The sequence below is a fragment of the Tinamus guttatus genome, unplaced genomic scaffold (genome assembly GCF_059628265.1).
Source record: "Tinamus guttatus ecotype Peru unplaced genomic scaffold, ASM5962826v1 Tinamus_guttatus_pri_ptg000237l, whole genome shotgun sequence".
NCBI classification, from domain to species: domain Eukaryota; kingdom Metazoa; phylum Chordata; class Aves; order Tinamiformes; family Tinamidae; genus Tinamus; species Tinamus guttatus.
The window spans coordinates 364,881-385,689 of record NW_028288771.1 but is presented as its reverse complement, the minus strand read 5'-3'; the positions used below and the strand labels follow the sequence as shown (position 1 = coordinate 385,689).

The 20,809-nt window shown below is 36.4% G+C and overlaps 1 protein-coding gene across 1 annotated transcript in view; it reads right to left on the bottom strand.

Annotated features, from left to right (window-relative positions):
• The window catches only part of DAPK1 (death associated protein kinase 1), an 83,091-nt gene that overhangs the window by 29,605 nt on the left and 32,677 nt on the right, over window positions 1–20,809 (bottom strand). The window contains exons 2-11 of the mRNA XM_010218398.2: window positions 16,018–16,239; window positions 8,290–8,428; window positions 6,391–6,520; window positions 6,069–6,117; window positions 5,923–5,949; window positions 5,358–5,510; window positions 5,149–5,194; window positions 2,946–3,035; window positions 1,580–1,672; window positions 63–182 (exon numbers count right to left, since the gene is read on the bottom strand). Of these exons, the coding sequence (XP_010216700.2) occupies window positions 63–182; window positions 1,580–1,672; window positions 2,946–3,035; window positions 5,149–5,194; window positions 5,358–5,510; window positions 5,923–5,949; window positions 6,069–6,117; window positions 6,391–6,520; window positions 8,290–8,428; window positions 16,018–16,239 (1,069 nt within the window). The remainder of the gene's footprint in view (window positions 1–62; window positions 183–1,579; window positions 1,673–2,945; window positions 3,036–5,148; window positions 5,195–5,357; window positions 5,511–5,922; window positions 5,950–6,068; window positions 6,118–6,390; window positions 6,521–8,289; window positions 8,429–16,017; window positions 16,240–20,809) is intronic.

Below are 20,809 nucleotides of genomic sequence, written 5' to 3'. Positions count from 1 at the left end.
TGTTCTGTTCAACAGAGCGAGAGCCAGTCCCCCAAGCGCCTCAGCACAGACCTTTACTTTACCTTGTTGGGTTGATTGACATCGTAATTTGCCAGAGATCCCAGAAGGTGCTGTAATCCAGGAACATTGTCATCATTGATGGCATGAATAATAGCTTTCATCACAAATGAATCTTCCTCATCCTTGTAATTAAATGAGAAAGAAGAATGACTGTTAGCTTAAAAGAAAAAAAAAATCCCTCTATGTCTCAATGCCTGTCAAGATACAGAAAAAAAAAAAAGTAATTTTTTTGGTTTTGTAGAGCTTCTTATGTGCAAGGATAAAGTCCCTTCTGAAAGAATATGGCTAAAATTATATGCCCTATTTGAAAATACATTCCTTTTCTAGTACAATATATCTCACTCTTCCTTAAATATAAGCCTATCATTTATTGCATTAGATTCCAGGCAGGTTTTTCCTTTATTTGGCATACATGTTTCTTCTTCATAGGACTTTCAACTGTTTGCATCCAAAAAAAGAAAAAAAAAGACTGTGTGTATGTGATAGAAACATTTTAAAAAGTTCACAAACATTGAATGCAAGATCAATTTACTCAGAGACATGCTACAGCAGAATACTTTTAACTTAATTACAGCTGATCATTTTGAATAGGTGATAAACCTAGAATTTTAGTTATGAACCTAAATATCTTCACAGACATAACTTTGTTCTTATTCTTGTTCCATGCATTAGAATGTCAAAATGCTGAAAGTCACAGAAGCCAGTATTTGGGTTGTATCTATTCCCTCTTCAGAAGTTACTGACTTTTTAGAATAACAGAACATATTATGGGGGGGCAGGAATAAATAAAAGGCTTAGTTTTTTTTTATTATTAAAGTTTGATCTCACTACTGCCCAGAAAAGATGAGCCTACCCAGCTCTAGATACATTAACATGGGTGATCACAGAGAATTTGTGAAACATGTAGCATAAACCTGGAGAGCAAGCTAAACAAGAATGCTTTTCTAGCACCCTATTACAAAACATATAACTAATGCCCCAAATACTTTAACCTATGAGATGATACAACACCATGAACTTGAGACCAGACAACTCTTCAAACTTCCTTGCCTACGGCCATACCACCCTGAAAACGCCCGATTTCGTCTGATTCCTGCTTTAGTAACTGCTTACTCAGGCAATACTCTGCAACATCTTCTGTTCCTAGAAGCATGTCAAGTTCTCTTAATAATTTTGAATATTTAAAATTAAAAGAAAAAAAGAACTTATGATACACAGCATCATGAAAAAATCAGTTTAATCTTTTTCACTCTACAATTACTACAATGCTAAAGTTCTGCTTAAGTCAACGTTTTCAAAATCAAGATAAATTAAGTTCAGGTAGTAATTATCATGTTCAATAGAGGAATAAATGAAATTCTAAGGTTTTATGCAGAAGATTAAATTATGGAGAATAGGCATTTATTGTTTAAAAACAATTACTTTCTATATGTAAAAATAATCAATTATTTATCCATTTACAATAATCCAATATTCTTGTTAGAATCACTTCACTCTAACCATAGAAATATACACTTACCAGGGTATCGTCACTCCTAGCAACACTCATGTTACTTCTGGACAAGAAAGATCTTGATAATCTTTGGCACAAGGATATTAAGCGTACTGATTGCTTTTTAAAAATAAGAAGAGAAAAGCTATATTTAAAAAAAAAACACAAACGGAATACTTGCGATAGGATGCAATTACAGGGATTTTAAAGGAATACTGTCATATAACCAAAACAAACAAACAGGAGTTTGATTTAAATCTTCTGCCTTGTCTCCATTTTTGTCACCTTCATATCTCATTTGGATTTTTTAAATGCAAACAGGTTATTCAAATACACTAGCACAGCTACACTGTATTTTTGATCACAACTATTTCATAAATACCCACAGCAAAATAAATTATCATCACGTGCTCTTCTCTGAGTCTGAAATTTGTTAAAAATATTTTTAAAAGGGAGATTTTAAAATATGTGCACACAGAAAACCTAAATTGAACATAAATTAGCTGACACCATTCCTTCAAGTGCCATATTACAACAGAAGTTTAAGGTATTTCTAACACTGGTTTGAGGGAAGCAGATTAATTTTTAGGTTTAGATTTTATAAACACAGTTGATCCCTACATAACACAAACATTACATTTTGGTGTAAATGTACTTAGCTGCATATTTTGTTCCAATGCTTAAGAACATGATCCTATTTTTTGACCTTTGTGAGAATGCATTGAACTGCTTTCCTAATAACACAGCCCGCTCTTGGCTCATGTTTCACTCTCCTTGTGATAAACAGATTTCTCATACAATAGTCCTGTCCTTGCTTAGCTTCAGCATGAATTCCCCAGTGTGCACAGTGAGGAATTGGAGATGTCTGTCTTGATAAGCAGCTCCTTGCCTAGGCCCATGCTTTCAGCTAATGCCATGCCCCGTTTCTGGAAAGATTAAATAAATGCCTTCTTGCAACCAAGTCTACAATCTTTTGCAGAACAGAGTATTTTTTTCTCATTCTACTGAATAGTTAATTCTGCGAGGATGCTTAAGGGATGTTTGATTTACTCAGATTATTGTCACAAAAACATGTGCTACATTTATAGATGCTTTTAGTCTAAAAACATTACTAAGACAGATGATGACAGCATACAATCGGATGCATAAAACAATCCACACACAAGCATTTGTATGCTTGGCATTATGAAGTTTTCCCCCTAATTACCATAGCCATGCACCTACTAATTTATTCCAAATTGATACAAACATTCTTCCTTTACTCAATAGTTTGAGATTTTATATTTCCTTTAAATAAACGTGATCACAAATGTTTGTTTGCACCTTGCCAGAGCAAGTAGTGCCATTGCAACTCTATGTTGCCATCATTTTGAAGACTTACTGAGTAACTTACTTTCCATTTTCGCCGTGCAGCAAACTTTTTGAATTTCTCCATATTCACTGCAGATGCTTTTCTACTAAGTGCTTGTTGGGTGTCTTTAGGCTAAGGGCAAAAATAACGAAGGTCATTGTGAAGTATTACAACACAGCTTTCATAAAGCATCTTCCTGTCTGTGTGCCTCACTGCCCTTCAGTGATGACTTCCACTTGCATTATAATGATATTTTCATACTGTCATAACAAAGTAATTGTATGCACACCATTTTAACATGAACAGATTAGTGGAGCATGCAACTGGAATACCTTGAAAAAATATCCCGAAGAATATCTATACCTGAGAATGTTTCATGAAACACTATAACGTTTTTCTTTTATTGAACTTTACTGAATTTTGAAAGCTGTTGAAAAAAATTAATTGCATCCACATATATGGCACAGAGATGGAAAAATGAAATTCTGTGGATTCCCTTACTTCTAGCAGAGTGGTCTGGATGATGACTATTTTATTTTAAGGATTCAGAGTTAATCTAATTAATTATTTTCCTTGCTCTTTGCCTTTGCAAAATACTAAACTAATGAAATGAGTGGTACTGTTGACTATCTCATTTGTTTGAAAGGACATTTTGAACCAAAAACATACAGGTTTCAAAAGAAATTTAGCTAAAAACAAACAAACAAGTCAGTAGAGCATTCAGCTTTGTCCTTAACTTCTCTCTCTGGCACAGGTATTGGTATCATTCTGAGATAAATCTTATCTTCCAGGAAAATATCCTGGTCCCATTTCAGATGTCATCCAAGTGATTACTAATCTCAGTGCAGTCAGTTCGGCCCACTTCCTACTACCTCTGTCTCTAAAAGGCCATCCCACTTTGCAGACACCTCTAAGACTGTACCCTTTAATCTTCCTCACACTAGCACCACGCACAAATTTCTAGTAGAGTATACCAAATTTTGTGTTGTATGATCTGGTATTTGGAGTCTGAAAGGCCCTAGAAACTCAGTTTTATAGAGATATTCAGGTGAAGGCAGCGAGGAAAGAATGGAAAGAGGATTTGAGCAGTGATACAAGGGGAAGAAGCCTGGAAAGTTAAAATATAAAGGAACACAACAGGATACAAATCAACACCTTGTTCAGCAAACCCTGGGCTCTGAAAGACAGACTCAAGACAATACTTGCTCTGGTGATTTAAAATATCACTATTCCAACTGCCTGCTTCCCATTCCAGCTGTTCAAGATTGCACCACAGAAAAGTTGTCAAAGCACAAAGGGCACCAATAATTCTTTCAGTCAAACCCATGTTTAAGAGTTTGCTGCATGATGTTAGACCATGAACTGGAGCATCTGTAACAAGGACACATACTCTACTTACTGGTTCTCTGAGAAACAGAGACGTTTCAAACACTCACAGGTATACTTTTCCCGAGTAAGATATCATCCCTAGGGCTTAATTTCTAAGAAAATTAACTACTAGAATGAAATTGATTTATAACAGACACAAATAACTAAGACTGAAGTAATCAGGATATCAAGCTAATAAGTCGCTATTTATCAGTTCAGAAGCGGTAACTTAAATCAAAACTCCAATATAAATGAGGTTTCTTCCAAGACTGTGGAAATTATTGGCACTGTAAAGACTTACTGTTAAGAAGCAGAACAAGATATGCGTTAAGTGACAGGTACGGTACACACATACGTAAGAGGCGAATCTTTTTCTTCTTTCTCTCCTTCTCAGCTTAATAGTTTGATCCACACCAACCACTGTGAAACCCTCCAAAAGAAACGGAGCACTGCCCCATGCAAAATGCATTTTTTAGTCTAAAGAGTGAGGAAGGAATTAAGAAAGAAGACCCTTTTGTCCAATCTAAATACGGAGGTTAGAAGATGACAAATGTAAGTGAGCAGAGAGGAAACTCGACTGGATTCATATAATGCATCTTTGCCAGTACAACACCTTTGTAATATTAACTTCCCTGACTGAGCATGATATTAATCTTCATGACGGAGTGTAGTACTTGCCTACCACTACGCAGGGTGGAGGATACCTTAATGAAATTTGCACATTGCACTTAGGAGCTTACACACAGACAGCTCTCTGAAACACTAAGACCCGTTGAACAGAATTTGTCTACTTTTCATCTGAAGGTTTTGTTTAAAAAGTGTAATACGAAATAAAGATGATTAAAAGAGTATAAGCGAGAACATATTGCACACTAACCTTGATCCAAGGATGCAATAAACTGTCTTGGATAGTCATTCTCTTCCTTTAATAAGAGAAAGGATGTAACAATTTCAGGCAATAAAAATTACACAAAATACGTAATACTATATATATAACAAACTAATGTTGCGAAATAGCATGTAATTTGAAACACTGCAGATAATTCAGCGTGCAACAGCACATGCACAAGAGGAGAAATAACTCACTTTGGATCCTTGACTAGAAGTCTTCGTATAAAATCTTTAGCTAGGGCACTAGTATTACTGAAGAATTCCTCCTCAAACTCATAGTTCACAGCAGATACATTTGCTAATGTTTCCTGCTTGGTTTCTCCAAGAAATGGTGATGCACCACTTAAGCTGCAGAAAGAGAGAACATTCCCCTCGTTGTAATATTGCTGTTACAACTCTCTATAATCAAATCAAAGCAGAAGGTGATTTTTTTTTTTTTTGCTTTAGAACTGCAAGTATATTTTAAGGAAGATTTGATCTAATAGCACATAAAGCTTCATTGGAATTTCTGAAAATATTGATTAAAATAAAACTTTTAAGGAGTATTGCCCAAGATGCGAAGCCATGTTATCTCAATGCTGACTAATGGCTGTTCTTTCAGTAATTATAGCATTGTTTTTATTATCATTTATGTGCAATGACTGCTTTGATTGCACAAAATGTTAATGTGAATTTTTGACAAAAATAAAATATCACCCAGAGGTCAGAATCAGAATTAAATAGTGTTTCTAAAGAATCACTTGCAGATTTTGATACTTACAGGATGTAAGTTATTACACCAATACTCCTGGAATTAAAAAGAAAAGAAACAAACGGGTGAGGGGGAGAAAGGGAGAGAGAGAGAAAAAAAGTTAAAACTTCAGAATTATTATAAGAGACTTATCTCAAAAAGATCCAATAGCTTACCACATATCTGCTTCAAGACCAAGAGGTTCATAATTTACTATTTCAGGAGCTGAAGGAGTAAAGAAGAAAATCAGTACATGGCCAAAAAACAGATCTATGTCATTCTGAACATACATATGTCAGACATAAATAGCTAAAATGTTGATGAATAAAAATAATTAATGCAAGTCTAAGCTATTCATGAATACTATAAATTGTTTTATTAAATTTCAGAAATTGCACACAAATTATATAAAAAGGAACCCAGCCCAACCAAGCTAAGCAACAGATACCATTTTGTGTACTGAAAAAGAGTAGTTTAAAGAACAAACAGTGCTCTTACCAACAAACTCTGGTGTTCCAAAAATATTTTTGAATTCATTTCCAAAATCAATTTTGTGTGCTAAACCAAAGTCAATAATCTTGATTCGAGGCTTTGGTACATTCCTGTCCAGCAACATTATGTTTTCAGGCTTTGAGATAGAGGAAGGAAAAGAAAAGAGATTGTAAGTAGGCACAAAAGGTCTGATACATACAAGTACCCTTAAGCACTGAGCCCTCGCTGACCATCTACTTCAGTGTCTTGATCTGTCTTTTCAACAAGACCACCTTGTCGGTTTCTATTATGACCTAACATGCTAAAAATTAGCACAATAAATCAGGATTTCACATTAACGACAGACTCCTGTGATTTCCCTGGGGCTGAGATTTTACCTTTCGTAAATATAACTACTGCAGTTCTCATGTGCACTAAGCGAGCTGAAACGCATCCTATCACATCCATAAACCAGGATGCTCTGAAAAGCTCTTAAGAGTTTCAGCTGTCTTGCTTGTACCATTGAAGAGGACTTCTGGAGCTACTAAGAACTTCCACATCACCATTCTTCCACTGCTCTTTACACCACATATAACAGCTGATGTGCAGAAAAATGGCAAATGCAAGTATCCTCCCACATTTCTCTTTTTGTTGCTTATTTTAATTTACATATTCTTATTATGTAAGGATGCTTTATCTTAGACATAAAGGCAAATATTTACACCTCATAGTAGGAAATATTAAAAGCATATTCTGCTATTTTCACAACTCATTTATCTTGATGATTATCTTCTGAAGCTCAAATATATTATTCAAAGTGATACTGGAAAAAAGCATTTTTACACTGAAAAACACTCACTTCCCTACATTACTCCCAGAACACTATGTCCTCTTATAGAATTTCAATGCCATAAAACAATAATGCCTCCATTTCCTATCATAGACAAGCCGCTGGTATCAGTGGACTATCAAATGGGACTTCATCAAGTGGACACAGACAGTGGACTTCATCAAAAGTTTCACAGGAACTTAAGGAAAAATTTCTTAACAAACAGTGAGGGTGACAGAGCCCTGGAACAGGCTGCCCAGAGAGGTTGTGGAGTCTCCTTCTCCGGAGATCTTCCAAACCCGCTTGGACGCAGTCCTGTGCCACGTGCTCTAGGTGACCCTGTGTGTGCAGGGGGGTTGGACTACATGATCTCTAGAGGTCCCTTCCAACCTTAGCAATTCTATGACTCTGCGATTCTGTGAAATGTTAATCTGACTTCCCACAATAAGTTGATATTAACTACGAAAAAAGTTTATCTATGAAAACATATTATGTTCTGAAACTAAACAATCAAAACACTGAGTGTACATGCAAAGGACCTCTTTCCATTGCCAAAAAGATACAAAGTTCATTTGAAATGAAGCTTTTCTCCTTCAAACACGTGCATGCGCTCACAAACACACACCCTCCTCTCCTCCTGCCCCCTACATGTGTTCTACAAAAATCTCTACAGGCAATTTTGTCTTGTTTCATTTTACTACCTATAGATAATTTCAAGTGAACACAAGATGTATATGTACATCAGCAAACAAACAAACAAAAAACAAATAAAAGCTACTGAAAAGAGGCATCCTATTCAGAGGATTGCATCCAAATTCCATTCACATTCCACACAGTCCCAAACATCTTTATTTCAAGACTGTTTCCTCAAAACGGTCTCATTTTGCTCAAAGTTGCCATGTTCCATGAGGAAACAGATGGCAACTATTCATGGTTTAATAATTTCTTTTCAAAGGCTGAATTTTCCCCTGTCTACATAAGCTAGCAAAACAAAACTACAGCCAAGATTTGCATGATTGAAAAATTATGGCTGGTGTTACAAGGACTTAATGAGATGTTGCTTGCAGTTGTCTACATTTTTGATCTGCTCAACATACCTTAAGATCAAAGTGGGCAATTTGCAGAGAATGGAGATACTGTACACCGTTAAGTATTTGTTTGAGAAATTCTGTGGCTTCCTCTTCTGTGAGAGATTCTTTTTCAGCTAAGAAGTCAAAGAGCTCTCCACCTGCAACACTTGGAAAACAAAAGCAGAGTTACTGACAAGTTTGCATTACCTATGGGTTTGTCTTAGTAAAACTATTTTAGAGCAATCTTATCTTCTATAGTTTGATAACCATGCTTTTAACACCACCTTCCTTCAGAAGATGAAAACTGTATAATTCAATACCTGAAATAATCAGTAATTCTACCCCTCATCCTCTGGAGAGGGAGAAGATTACAGTACATAAGTCTTATTTTCAAACTAGAAACCTAAAAAAAGAAAAATTAGGGTCAGCTATATGCAAATTTAAATAAATAAAACAATTAAATGAGAAGGATGCATACTCAAAACATAATAATGTATCTGAACACTAAAAAAGAAAACATGAATGGGCTCATACTACTAGTAAATATAAGATTTTTTTATGCATTGGGAAATAGAAAGTTAAAGTTTATTTTAAAACTTTTAAATAAATACTAGTAGCTGTCCTACTATGCAATTTCTAGACTTCCCTAAGCACTCAATTCTGTGAAAACAAACTGTAATCTATAGAATAGTGTGCTATATTCACCAGGTATGTCATATTTAGACCTAAAATTATCATACATTTCTTATAGCAAAAAAAAAAAAAAACCAACCAACCAACCAACGAAACAAAAAACAAACAAAAAAAACCCCTGCCTTTAAGACCACTTACAGCAAGCCTTTTAGCATAAACAGAAAGAAGGGTGTAAGAACTAAAGACAGTGATCAAGTATTACCTAGATTCCAAGAAAACCTGCATTTGAGGGAAAAGAATAAACTGAAAATGACTCCTTTCTCAGTTCAGCCATTCACCTGGCAGGGATAATTATTATTGTCAACAGGGTGAAGACACACAGAAAACACAAAACATGATTTCTGACTTTCCTTAAAAAAACAAACAAACAAACAAACAAAACACGCTAATATCTCATGCAGTCTTCCCTCAATTTAAAGCCATATTTTTGGCTTGTCTGGCAATTTGGTTTTTTTTTTGATCACAAAAACAGCATTATTATCTATAAATGTGTTGCAGATTTCAAAATTATTTCTCAAGTGCTTTGCACTGTATCAATATTTTTAAAAAAATCTCAATAGTATACCCTAATATATGTTGACTTTCTGTAAGAAAAGATTCTGTCCATGATTAAAGTAATGATTGTGAAAAATAAAGGTACTAACATATAACAATTGCTAAACAGTCTGAGCGAGTTTCTTGAAATACGCTTGACTTGCTTTATGTCTACTCCTGAAGAGATTTAATTTGCATTACCGTAATGCAAACTGCATGTAAAATATATTTTAATGAGTTCTTTAAGCCTTCAGTCAGTTATCTATAAGATAATTGTTTTTTAGTTGTTTTGTTATGTTTAGTAGTTTTGTTTTTTAGTTTTATTTGTGCTGCTGTAATAATTGTTTCATGAAGCAATTATTGAAACAAAGTGCCATTAAACATAAGAATTACTGCCTGGAAGGAAGAAAGGTCATTTTAATCATCCATGTTTATTTTAGAAACATTAAAATAGAATTCATACAGATTAGATACAGTTCATTATTTTATCACAGATGCTGGTCAGTAAGATCTTACAAACAGATGCACATGTGCATTATCTCATGCTTAACTTTCCACTGAAAAGTGTGAAATGTTTTCAAACTAAGCCCTGCTCCTCTGTGGCACTTTCTGATGACAAGCAGGAAATCAAGCAGTGACACAGTGAGGGCATTTCTCCTCGCTTCTGGGCTAATGTACTTGAAAATTATACAGAACTTGTTTCCAAATGTTTATTAATACACGCGGACGTTTGCTGCAGTTGTTGTAAGGATGTTAATGAAACTGCATCCATGCCATAAAACGCAAACAGTCCCTGGCTGCTTTTCAAGCCAGTGGGCGGCTGTGACAGCAGTTCATTGCAAAAGTGGACACCTTTATAAACTCAGGTTCAGCAGTGAACTAACCATCTTACAGGTTCTGGTAAGCAGGCAGAACCACTGATCCACCAATGTCACACAGCTAACACCTCAGCAGAGAAAGGGAAAGAGAAGACTGCAGCAAACATGTTTATTCCCTCATGTCGCCATAAACAATCTCTGTAAAACTTACTAACCATCTGTAGCAACAGCAGGCCTGGTTACACAAATTTCTTCTAAGCATGGAATTCACATTTGATTTGATACACATGGATTAATTGTTTCTAAGAACCTAACAAAGAAACACAACTGTGTTTGTGTAAAATGGAAAAAGCCTCTATCCTTGGTCTCTTCTTATATGTACAGAATTTTATATCCTTAAAGTTTAGATCATATGAAATTACAGGTTTGATAAACATGGGTTTTCTTTTGTCTCAATATTACATTTTTGGACAGTTAATTAGAGAAGAGCTATATGTTCTCTCATAAGAGCACACTTGAACAGATCAGCCAAATCGAGTTAGGTGTAGAAACTGTCTAGTGTGATTCTTCCGTCTTGCCAAAAGTTAGTTGTAGTGATGTTTCATCTATAATTCTTCATTGGCTTTAGAACAGTGTGAAGTAGAATATTACTTGTATCTTACAGGCAATACACCTTGCATCTAACAAAGCTAGAAACTGAGGTGCTGAGAGGCTAATTGGTTAAACAAATAAGACAACCACAGTTGTGAAAGGCCCTCTGCTACTCAAGAAACCCTTCTTACCTCTCCCACTTCAAACTGCACCAATGGATTTGGTGTTAGCTTGTCCCTGTACAACAAAAGCGGGACCCACAACCTCATGAGAGCTTAATAATACAAATATTGCTTCTTATCCTTCAACATTTATTGCAAAACTACTTCTTTTGCTACTTTTCTGTGGACTCTGCTCAGGCCTGATATTAAATTGTATCACTTAAGATGTACAAAAAATGATTGCATCACCACAGGGTAATTACTTCAAACAAGAGCACTGATATGGGTCCACCTGAATATCTTTTGCAAGTTAAGTTTCAACTCCACAGTTAATTCACTGGGTCACAGTGCCCTCAAATCAATCACTAGAGTCTGCTTTCAAAGACTTCATAAGAATTAAGTCCATAAGAAATAGGAAGTTAAGTCTGTAAGAACAACATGATCTAGACCGGACTTTAAATATTACAGGTCTTAAAATGGCATATAATAAGCAAATAAAGATACCAACTATATAAAACATCTCAGCCCTCAAAAATTTCCTAAAATTCTGTCAGGTTTTCAAGTCTAATCCTATGTTTCAGATAGGAGAATACAATCCTATGCAAATTAAACAACATATTTCTTTCTTCTTTTATTGCCTATGGGTATGCTTATCTTAAGAAAAGCAGCAGTCTTAGTTCAAAATAGGATAAACAATTCCATACATCAGACTCTAAAACTTTTTTTTTTTAATTCTGATTCTACCCAAAAGAGCACAGATTTTACCATCATTACAATGCCCCAGCATCATTTATAAATTAACAGCAAAATAAAAGTCTGCTTGGAGGTTGCTGGTGCATGAAAGCCCTATTTAAATCTGGCTAGAACCAGATCATTCAGGAGGTTTCCTTGCAATACCCTCTCATCACACAACCTCCCTTTCATTGCCTTTGAGAAGGAAGAGTCACTACAGAGAGCCATGGTATTTAACAGATTGCTGCTAACCATTGCCTGAAAAAAAAAAAAAGTTTCCTGATGGACCTGATGGAAGTGTGAGCAATAGGTTCACAAGGTGGTCCTGTGTTTTCCCTGGATCATTTTAGAGCACCTGTAACTTGTATTCTCTAGAAGCCTGAGAAGCTTTTCTCAATTTCTTTGCTTGCTATTAGAAGTTACTAGATATGTTTCTAAGCAATTAATTTGTGAGGTAACACAACTGTGGTATACAGATGGCTAAAAATTAACTTATGAGCAACAAACTATAACCAGTCAGACTAACAGAGGAACTTGATTAAAGTCAAGTCACATCTAAATTCCATTTCTGCTGCAAACAGAAACCACTGTTACACTACACCTTCCTTTGAAGGTGTCTGTAATGTTTCTGTATAAAACTGTTTACTTGTAAACTAAAATCACTTTGTACCTACAGCAAATTATTCATGTATTAGGCTCAAAAAATAAGAATTGGTGATCGATCAAGATCACATCTTGATCTTAAAGAGGTTTCAGTATCACTTCTATTATAAAACAGTAAGCAATAGAGGCTGAATAATTATTTTCACATTATAACATAACCTCATTTCACACTGCCTCCAAGCAGAACAAATACTTTTTAGAAATATAATAATCTTACTTTTGGAAATATTTTATGTAATAATTTTTACTACAAGCAAAGCTGGCATATGTTACTTGGCTGGTATTTCTAGATACAGGTCTATATGTTCTGAATTTGTGCAAATAAAGCAAAGCTTTAGTAAAAGCATTTCCTAGCCTTCCCAAAGGACAACTGACAGATGTGTCTGCAACCTACACTTCCCTTTGGGAAAGGGAACATATCACACCTGTTGAGAAATGATTTCTGGATAGTGCTTTTGCCAGTTGTCAGACCTTCTTACTTGTGATACAGAACTAATGTCTGGCTCCCAGAGGAAGTCATTATGGGAATCTACAAAGGGAACTTGGACCCAATTAACCTCCACAACCAGCAGTGTCACCTACTAACAGCTCAGTCACATGCCATCTTGATAATATTGCTCATATTGCAATACCACCTAAATGATAATTAATGATTATCTAAGGTTTTCTGATGAAGCTTAAAACAAACAAAAACTCTGTAAGCAAAAAAGCTTTGCCTGAAAAAAATTAAATTCAGTTTAACGTAGATGAAAATGCTTAACTTCAAAACACCAAAGACTAGGAAAGTTGAAAAAATTCTGGAAGCAGTTTATTCAAGTTTTTCTAAACAGATTTAATCTGATATATTATCTGGATATTTTTCTATTACGTTTATTTCTATTACCAGTGTTCTTGCCTCATCCAAAAAAAATGTTCTGCCAACTTGCAGAAGAAAAGTTAACCATGAGGCAGCAATGTGCCCTCGTGGCCATGAAGACCAATGGGATCCTGGCCTGCATAAAGAGCAGCGTTGCCATCAGGTCAAGGGAGGGGATCCTGCCCCTCTACTCAGCTCTGGTGAGGCCGCACCTGGAGTATTGGGTGCAGTTCTGGGCTACCCAGTACAAGAGGGACATGGAGCTTCTAGAGAGGGACCAGTGCAGGGCCACGAAGATGATTAAGGGACTGGAGCATTTGTCATTTGAGGAAAGACTAAGCAAGCTGGGCCTGTTTAGTCTGGAGAAGAGAAGGTTGAGAGGAGATCTGATCAACACGCACAAGTACGTGAGGGGAGAATGTAGGGAGGAAGATGGGGCCAGGCTCTTCTCCGTGGTGGCCAGTGACAGGACAAGGGGTAATTGGTGTAAGCTGAAACACAGAAAGTTCTACCTCCATGTGAGGAAGAACTTCTTTCCTGTGAGGGTGACAGAGCCCTGGAACAGGCTGCCCAGAGAGGCTGTGGAGTCTCCTTCTCTGGAGATCTTCCAAACCCGCCTGGATGCCACCCTGTGCCACGTGCTCTGGGTGTCCCTGCTGGAGCAGGGGGGTTGGACTAGATGATCTCTAGAGGTTCCGTCCAACTCTAAACCATTCTGTGATTCTGTGAAAAGGAATGGTATCCTCTAGGATTTTTTTTTAGTTGAATGGCTCTCATATAAGAACTCAAGAGTATCTACATGAGACCTCCATGAAATATATTACTACTTCTGTTTTATTTAAGGTTATAATCTTTACATCCACCTCATTCAACAGCCTTCATGAAATGTTCAGTTGCCAATCCACTCCTCTGAAGTTTACCAAATACTCTGAAAAGGGTAGCAAAGGATCTGCTTGCTTTTCAAGCAACTGACCCATTCAGCAATGTACTTATTTTTTTTTTCCTGGTAGCTAGATTTAAAAAAAAGAAATACATATATCAAGGCATGATCTCTACTCCTTAGCTTTTTTCATTTGTCCAGACTCTCCTAGACACACCAATTGTTAAAAATTCCTTTCTTCAGGGCACCTGAATTCTTTCCATGTGTGGTACAAACAGCTCTGGCATCAGAATGCCTAGAAGAATGTAAGCATGAAAAACTGGACTTGAATCTGAACAATTAGATGTTACCTATGAAAGAGACGTGAAAACTCATGTGAATCTCTCTGCAACCAAAATGGGATTGTATTTAGGTTTTCATCATTGAAGGTCTGTAAGAGCCCAGAGTTTAAGTTCATGTGTACAGAATACCAACAGTCTGGTGTTGATAAGTACGTTAGTATTTAGATCCTGCCCGTGACATTTGTGTTTAATATACAGACCACATTTTGTACAATAGTATCATGCATTTTGTTTGGTCTTATCTTGATTTTATTTGGACTACAGTAAGTTGATTCCCTGACAGGGGAGAAGTTTAATGATTTCATTGTTACTTGTGATTATCTTTCGATATCACCAGACTTAACAATATCATGAGGCTTTTTTTCTTCTGCTTCAATTCTGTTTTAGTTTAGGAAACATAATCTTATGTTTAGGAACATAAATTATCACACTAAGAACATAAATGTTTTAGCCTTTAAGCCTCTAAAATGTTAAGTGCAAAATGTCAAATAAAAGCCACCTATATTATTAAACTTAGTTAAGCTGTCTTTTAAAAAAATAATTAGCAAGAAATAGCAATTTGAACAGAATCACCTATGATAACAGTTGAGGGAAGTGGGACATGCGCAAAAGGAACAAGTCAACACTTATTAGCCCAGTAGCAGACTTCACGACTGTGATCTGTATCTTCACTGATATGAAGAACTTGCCTTTTGCTTGCCCAAAACATATTCTAAATGAACATGGCAATAATAGTGACTGTGCCAGCATCCAGACAGTGTAATGTCTCCACTAGCTGACACTATCCACCTTTAAAAGAAGCAAGTAATGCTCAACTTCTAAACTTGCAAGCTTTGAGGAAGGTGAACCTAGAACTGAAACAATGCAAGAGAGTTCTTTGTTGACATAAGTTGACATATTTACTGCAATACATTAACAATAACCTTGGATGAAAAATGGGAACTAAAACAAGGATATGAAAGTCTAGTTTACATTTCAACAGAGCAGAACTAGGAAAATTATGTTTTCTGTTATGCCCACACAATTGAAAACACAACTCAAAAATCCCAAGCCTGAAAGACAAACAAAACAAAACCAAAACAATAATGTTATTCTAACATCACACCAGCATAAAAAAAAGCTAAACTGCTCCATCTGATTTAATTCTGAGAAAATACATTTTCCTCTGTTTCTCTTCTTAAAATCAATTTCCTTACCCTTATTCTAGATTCTGGATATTGATGATGATTAAAGCAACACACAAAAAATTTGCCCAAACCTACAAAGGTGTCGTTTTACTTGTGTAGTTCACTTCCAGTAAAGGGTACTGTATAGAAATCAAGAAGCTACAACCCTGACCTGAAATAAAGAATTCTTTGGTTACCAATCTTGTTTCAGGTTGGTAAGGAACTCACTCTCAAGATTCACTATGGTTTAATGAAAGTATCTATTTCTCTAACACAAAGAAAAATGCTGTCCCTGCTTCAAGGACTCTAGAGCTACTTACAGTTCCAGAATAAGAATGACATCTGTTTTATTCTCATAAACATCATGCAGTGTGATCACATTGGGATGTCGAATTTCCTTTAGTATGTTAACTTCTCGCTCAATGTCTTCCCGGCTTACTCCTCGACGGCTGGATTTCGTTCTCCTTTTCTTGATGAATTTTGCTGCAAATTGCTGACCAGTGCTCTTCTCACGGCATTTTCTAACTACAGCAAACTGACCACTAAAAAAAGAGAGGGAAAGAATGAGAAAAAAAATAGAGTTCAAGGACATTTAGAAATAGGAATAGTTTACAGCTACTATTGTCCTGATGCAACAGTTGCACCTCCAAATTTTTAATGAAGTATTTTGCTCCTTTTTTTATAGTCTAGAATGTAAGCAGCTACAGGTAGCAATTAACTGAAGCTTTTACATCACTCAAACATACACCTATACATATGGCCAAACCTTCCAGAAACCCATAAATGAAAGGCATCACCCATGTAGACTGTTAAGATTTTTGACAAATATATGCTCAATGTTACTGGGAAAACTAACAGTATCTGCTCTTCTCCTTCCACATGCATGTTATTTTGTTGCTGTTGTTCTCCAAGAGAAATAGTCCTTAATTTCTTCCAATGAATATAATCTCTCAGTGTTCACTCCAATCTAGAAACACTTTTTTTTCTTAGTTTGTCAGAGGGATACTTGCCCTTTGAAAGCACAGATGACGCAACACATCAAGAATTAAAAGTTACTGTATCATCTTGACAAGCAGGCAGATTTTGAAAGTGAAAACAATAGGTAGGTGTTCAGGAACAATAAAAGACAACTGTGTTACAAACAAGGAATAACATAAGGAAGTTGTTGACTCCAGCATGTTAATATCGACATACACAGCTCTTGTTGCTTCTTACATGCTTAAAATTGCAGCTTACATATTCAAATCAGAAATCTCCAAGGACCTAACGGATGTTCTGAAGAAAGAACAGGATTGCCCATACTGATTAAGGGGCCTGGAACATCTGCCCTATGAGGAGAGGCTGAGAGAGCTGGGCCTGTTCAGCCTGGAGAACAGAAGGCTGAGAGGGGATCTAATCAGAGTCTATAAGTACCTCAAGGGAGGCAGTGAGGAGGATGGTGCTGGCCTCTTTCAGTGGTGGCCACTGACAGAACTAGAGGTAATGGCCACAAACCGAAGCATCAAAAGTTCCACATGAACTTAAGGAGTGACAGTGAGGGTGACAGAGCACTGGAACAGGCTGCCCAGAGAGGTTGTGGAGTCTCCTTCTCTGGAGAACTTCCAAACCCGCTTGGACGCAGTCCTGTGCCACGTGCTCTAGGTGACCCTGCGTGTGCAGGGGGGTTGGACTAGAGGACCTCTAGAGGTCCCTTCCAACCTTAACCATTCTAAGCATTCTATGATTTACTTGTAAATTTTCTAAATCAAAACCTTGCTGAGAATTCCCTAGTGCTTAGTTTATATGACTGTAAGAAAAAAACATGAAAATGCACCATAAACTACATGAAGCTTAACTTTTAGGCATGTGCAACACTATTTAGTACCTGGGACAGGAGCTACTCTGTCTTGTTCACAGCTTACAACTACCACAGACATCTGTGGGCTGCTATGCACATCATCTTCAAAAAGGGCATCACATAATGATGAAGTGCCAAGTAAGAATTATTCAAATTTACACACCATGTATAAAAACTCAAAGCATACTGCTGCTTTATGATTAGAGAACAACACATGCCAAATATGCTGATGAAGTAATTAAACAATTAAGGAATGCATGATAGAATGAATAGAAAAGACAATAGCTGAAAAACAACTGTTATGGGATAAACAGAGATAATCAAATGCTGTAGGGGAAATCAAGACTCAAGATTTTTGGATTTAAAATGCTGGATCAGAGGTAGAATACTTTTTGATGTTAGGTCACCAGTACCAGCATTACAACACTGACACCATATAGAAACTTGAGCACCAAACTTAGTCCTGAACTGAGACACACAGTTAGTCATGGCTATATGATGCTTATCTACTGAAGGCAGGGATGAGAAGGTCTTCTCAAACATGTTGCTAGAAACAGACTTTAGAGGAGCAAAAAATCAGCAGAGAAGTATTCAAATGCAGTCATGGGCAGTGAAAAAAGCAAACTGTGAGAAGCAACGACAGAAACAAAAAAAATCTTAAGTTTTGAGATACTTTACACTGCATGAAAGGAATCTTTGTCATTAAAACTTCTTAACTCTGCTGCATACATAGTCCTCCCCCGATATATTCTCATCTTAGGTATAGCAATGTATTGCTGAGAATACAAAAATTGTCAAGGGCCAGGTTTACCAGACAGGGCACAGCACATATATGCAGTACACATTATTACAAACTGGAACAGAAGACTGTCCCAGAATATTCTCTATCCATCATATGCTGGCTGGAAGACTTGCTTCATTTGCCTAATCTTAAACTCTTTAACATCCAAGACATTTACACGGCACTGGCAGACAGCACAAGACATAGAACCTCCAGAAGATCTAAGTCAAACTCAATTGGTAGCAGAAGGCTAGGCAGCATACTCTAGTAGTATGCCATCCCCCTCCACTTGCTTAGGTTTAACTCCACAAAATAGAGGCTCTGGGTTTTGTCCACAAAGTCTGAACAATTTTGCACAAATGGAGTTGGAGCATATATTTAGATATTTGCGCTGCCACGGAGAAGTACTCTGAGCCCTCACTTATGGACAAGAGAAGCAGTGACTGCCTCTCTCCCCACCACTCATATACCTTCCCTGATATTGAGATATCCAACTTTATTTAAAACGCGATCAGCTTTTCAGAGAGATCAAACTTCCAGAAAGATTGCCAAGTTAGACAGTATACACAGTTAGTCACTCCAACTCAGATTCTTCATCCTTAATTTGATTGTTGGGTTCTACAAAAATACTGTAAAGATACATGCAGAAAGCACAGCAGAAAAACAGCATTCAGACTGAAACTGTAGAGAAATCCTCGGAATAGATTTCCTTGGCTCCTTAAGTACTCTTTTGAACAACAGCTTGTTCAAACATCATGATCTCTCTGTAACATGGTAAGAAAAAAATGCTAAGACCAGAAAAAAACTTCCCTGCACAGCAAAAACTACATGGCCTTTTCCCCTTCTGTTTGAGAAATGTGGCTTGCCTTTTTTTTTTTTTTTTTTTTTTTTTTTTTTTTTACAATGCCTTCATCTGTGTGTGCGCGTGCACGTGTAAAAGCTGTTCTCCTCTCTCCAGCAGTATGCAGTCATTGAAAGAGAAGAAATCTCATTCACCTCAGGGAACAATGAAACAGCTTACTTGCTAGACTAAGAAAACATTAGACTGTTTTAGCCATAAAACTATAAAGGCTAAGATTCTTAAATAAATGACCTCAGAAGCTTTACAGCAGCTACCTTTTCCTTTTTTAAAAGGAAATCTTTGCTGACGTCCACTGTGGAGGCTGAGACTGAAAACTAACTTTTAAGTTAGTTAAGCTTATAACACATCTTGATATCCAAGAAACATCAGATTTATTTGAAAAAAAAAAAAAATCTGACTTGGATTAGAAGTTATCAAGGTTTCACTAAAAAAAGCACATATCATTGACTTCTTGTAGATGTGTGATGTTTGAATTTTGATTTTTAATCCATGATATAGTATTTTCATTACTGCTTCTTCCCTAAGAAAAATAATGCAGTTAGAGCTTTCTTATGAATCTGCAAGTATTTTTAAACATGTAGTACTGGTTGCAAGATACAGAAAGATGATTTCTCCACAGCATTAGCTTACTAGCTGTAGTTATTCCCCACACAATTCCCCAAAAGACAGTTCATGCTTCTAACACCTTTAAGGCTAAGGACTCTTTTGGCAATGCATCAATTATCGTGTTACAGCAGGAGAATATCAGGATAAGGCAAATAATTGTTCCTTCTCCTCTTTCGAAGTATGTGCCTTTGTTTTTACAGCACTTTTCTTTCCCCAACTGTGGCTGTCTGTTGGAAGGATATCCTAAGCTATCACAATTTAATATAGAACTGTTACCAGAAGATGGTTTAAAACCAAATGAATTTGCAGATTGCTTCTGTCCACACTTAACTAGGCTAACAGGCTCCAGAAATCCCTGACATTGTTCCAGACTTCAAGATAGTTATCGACTAACAGATAACCGGAATAGTACTAGTTATACACCAATCATCCTACTGTTGTCACTGCGGTATTTAGCACATAACCCCACAATTAGCTGTTTTTTTTATTAAATAATGTACATGCAGATCACTTTTAAGCTGCAATCAAAGGAGCTATTTCATGTCTGCGATATCTAAGCCACACCATTTTACAACACCTTCTCTCTAAAAACCTATTTTAAAAATGGGAGAGGTCTAAATCAAAGCGTAATTACCAGACATTAAACACCAGCACTGCAGTTAAGCAGCCAGTGTAAATTAGCTCTGTAAGGACTAGCTCATTCATATCCAATAATATATGTATTTTTTTAAGCTTCTGCTTTTGTAGGTTTGATTTAAAGTGTGCAGATCACAAAATTAGTGCCGCTTAGAGGAGATGATTACACTAAGGAGAAAAAAGCAACAAACAAACAAAAAAACCCCCAAAAAACAAGAACAACAAAAAACCACAGAAGTGATTCACATAAAACCACAGTTAATGTAGCTGTCAACATTTTTTCTTCTCCACAGGACGGTAGTAGGTTAGAAAGCAAATGAGGATGACAGTTTGATGAGAGAACAAAAACTTATGCTAAAAACAGTAATTTGTTGGCGATCTTGTAATTCT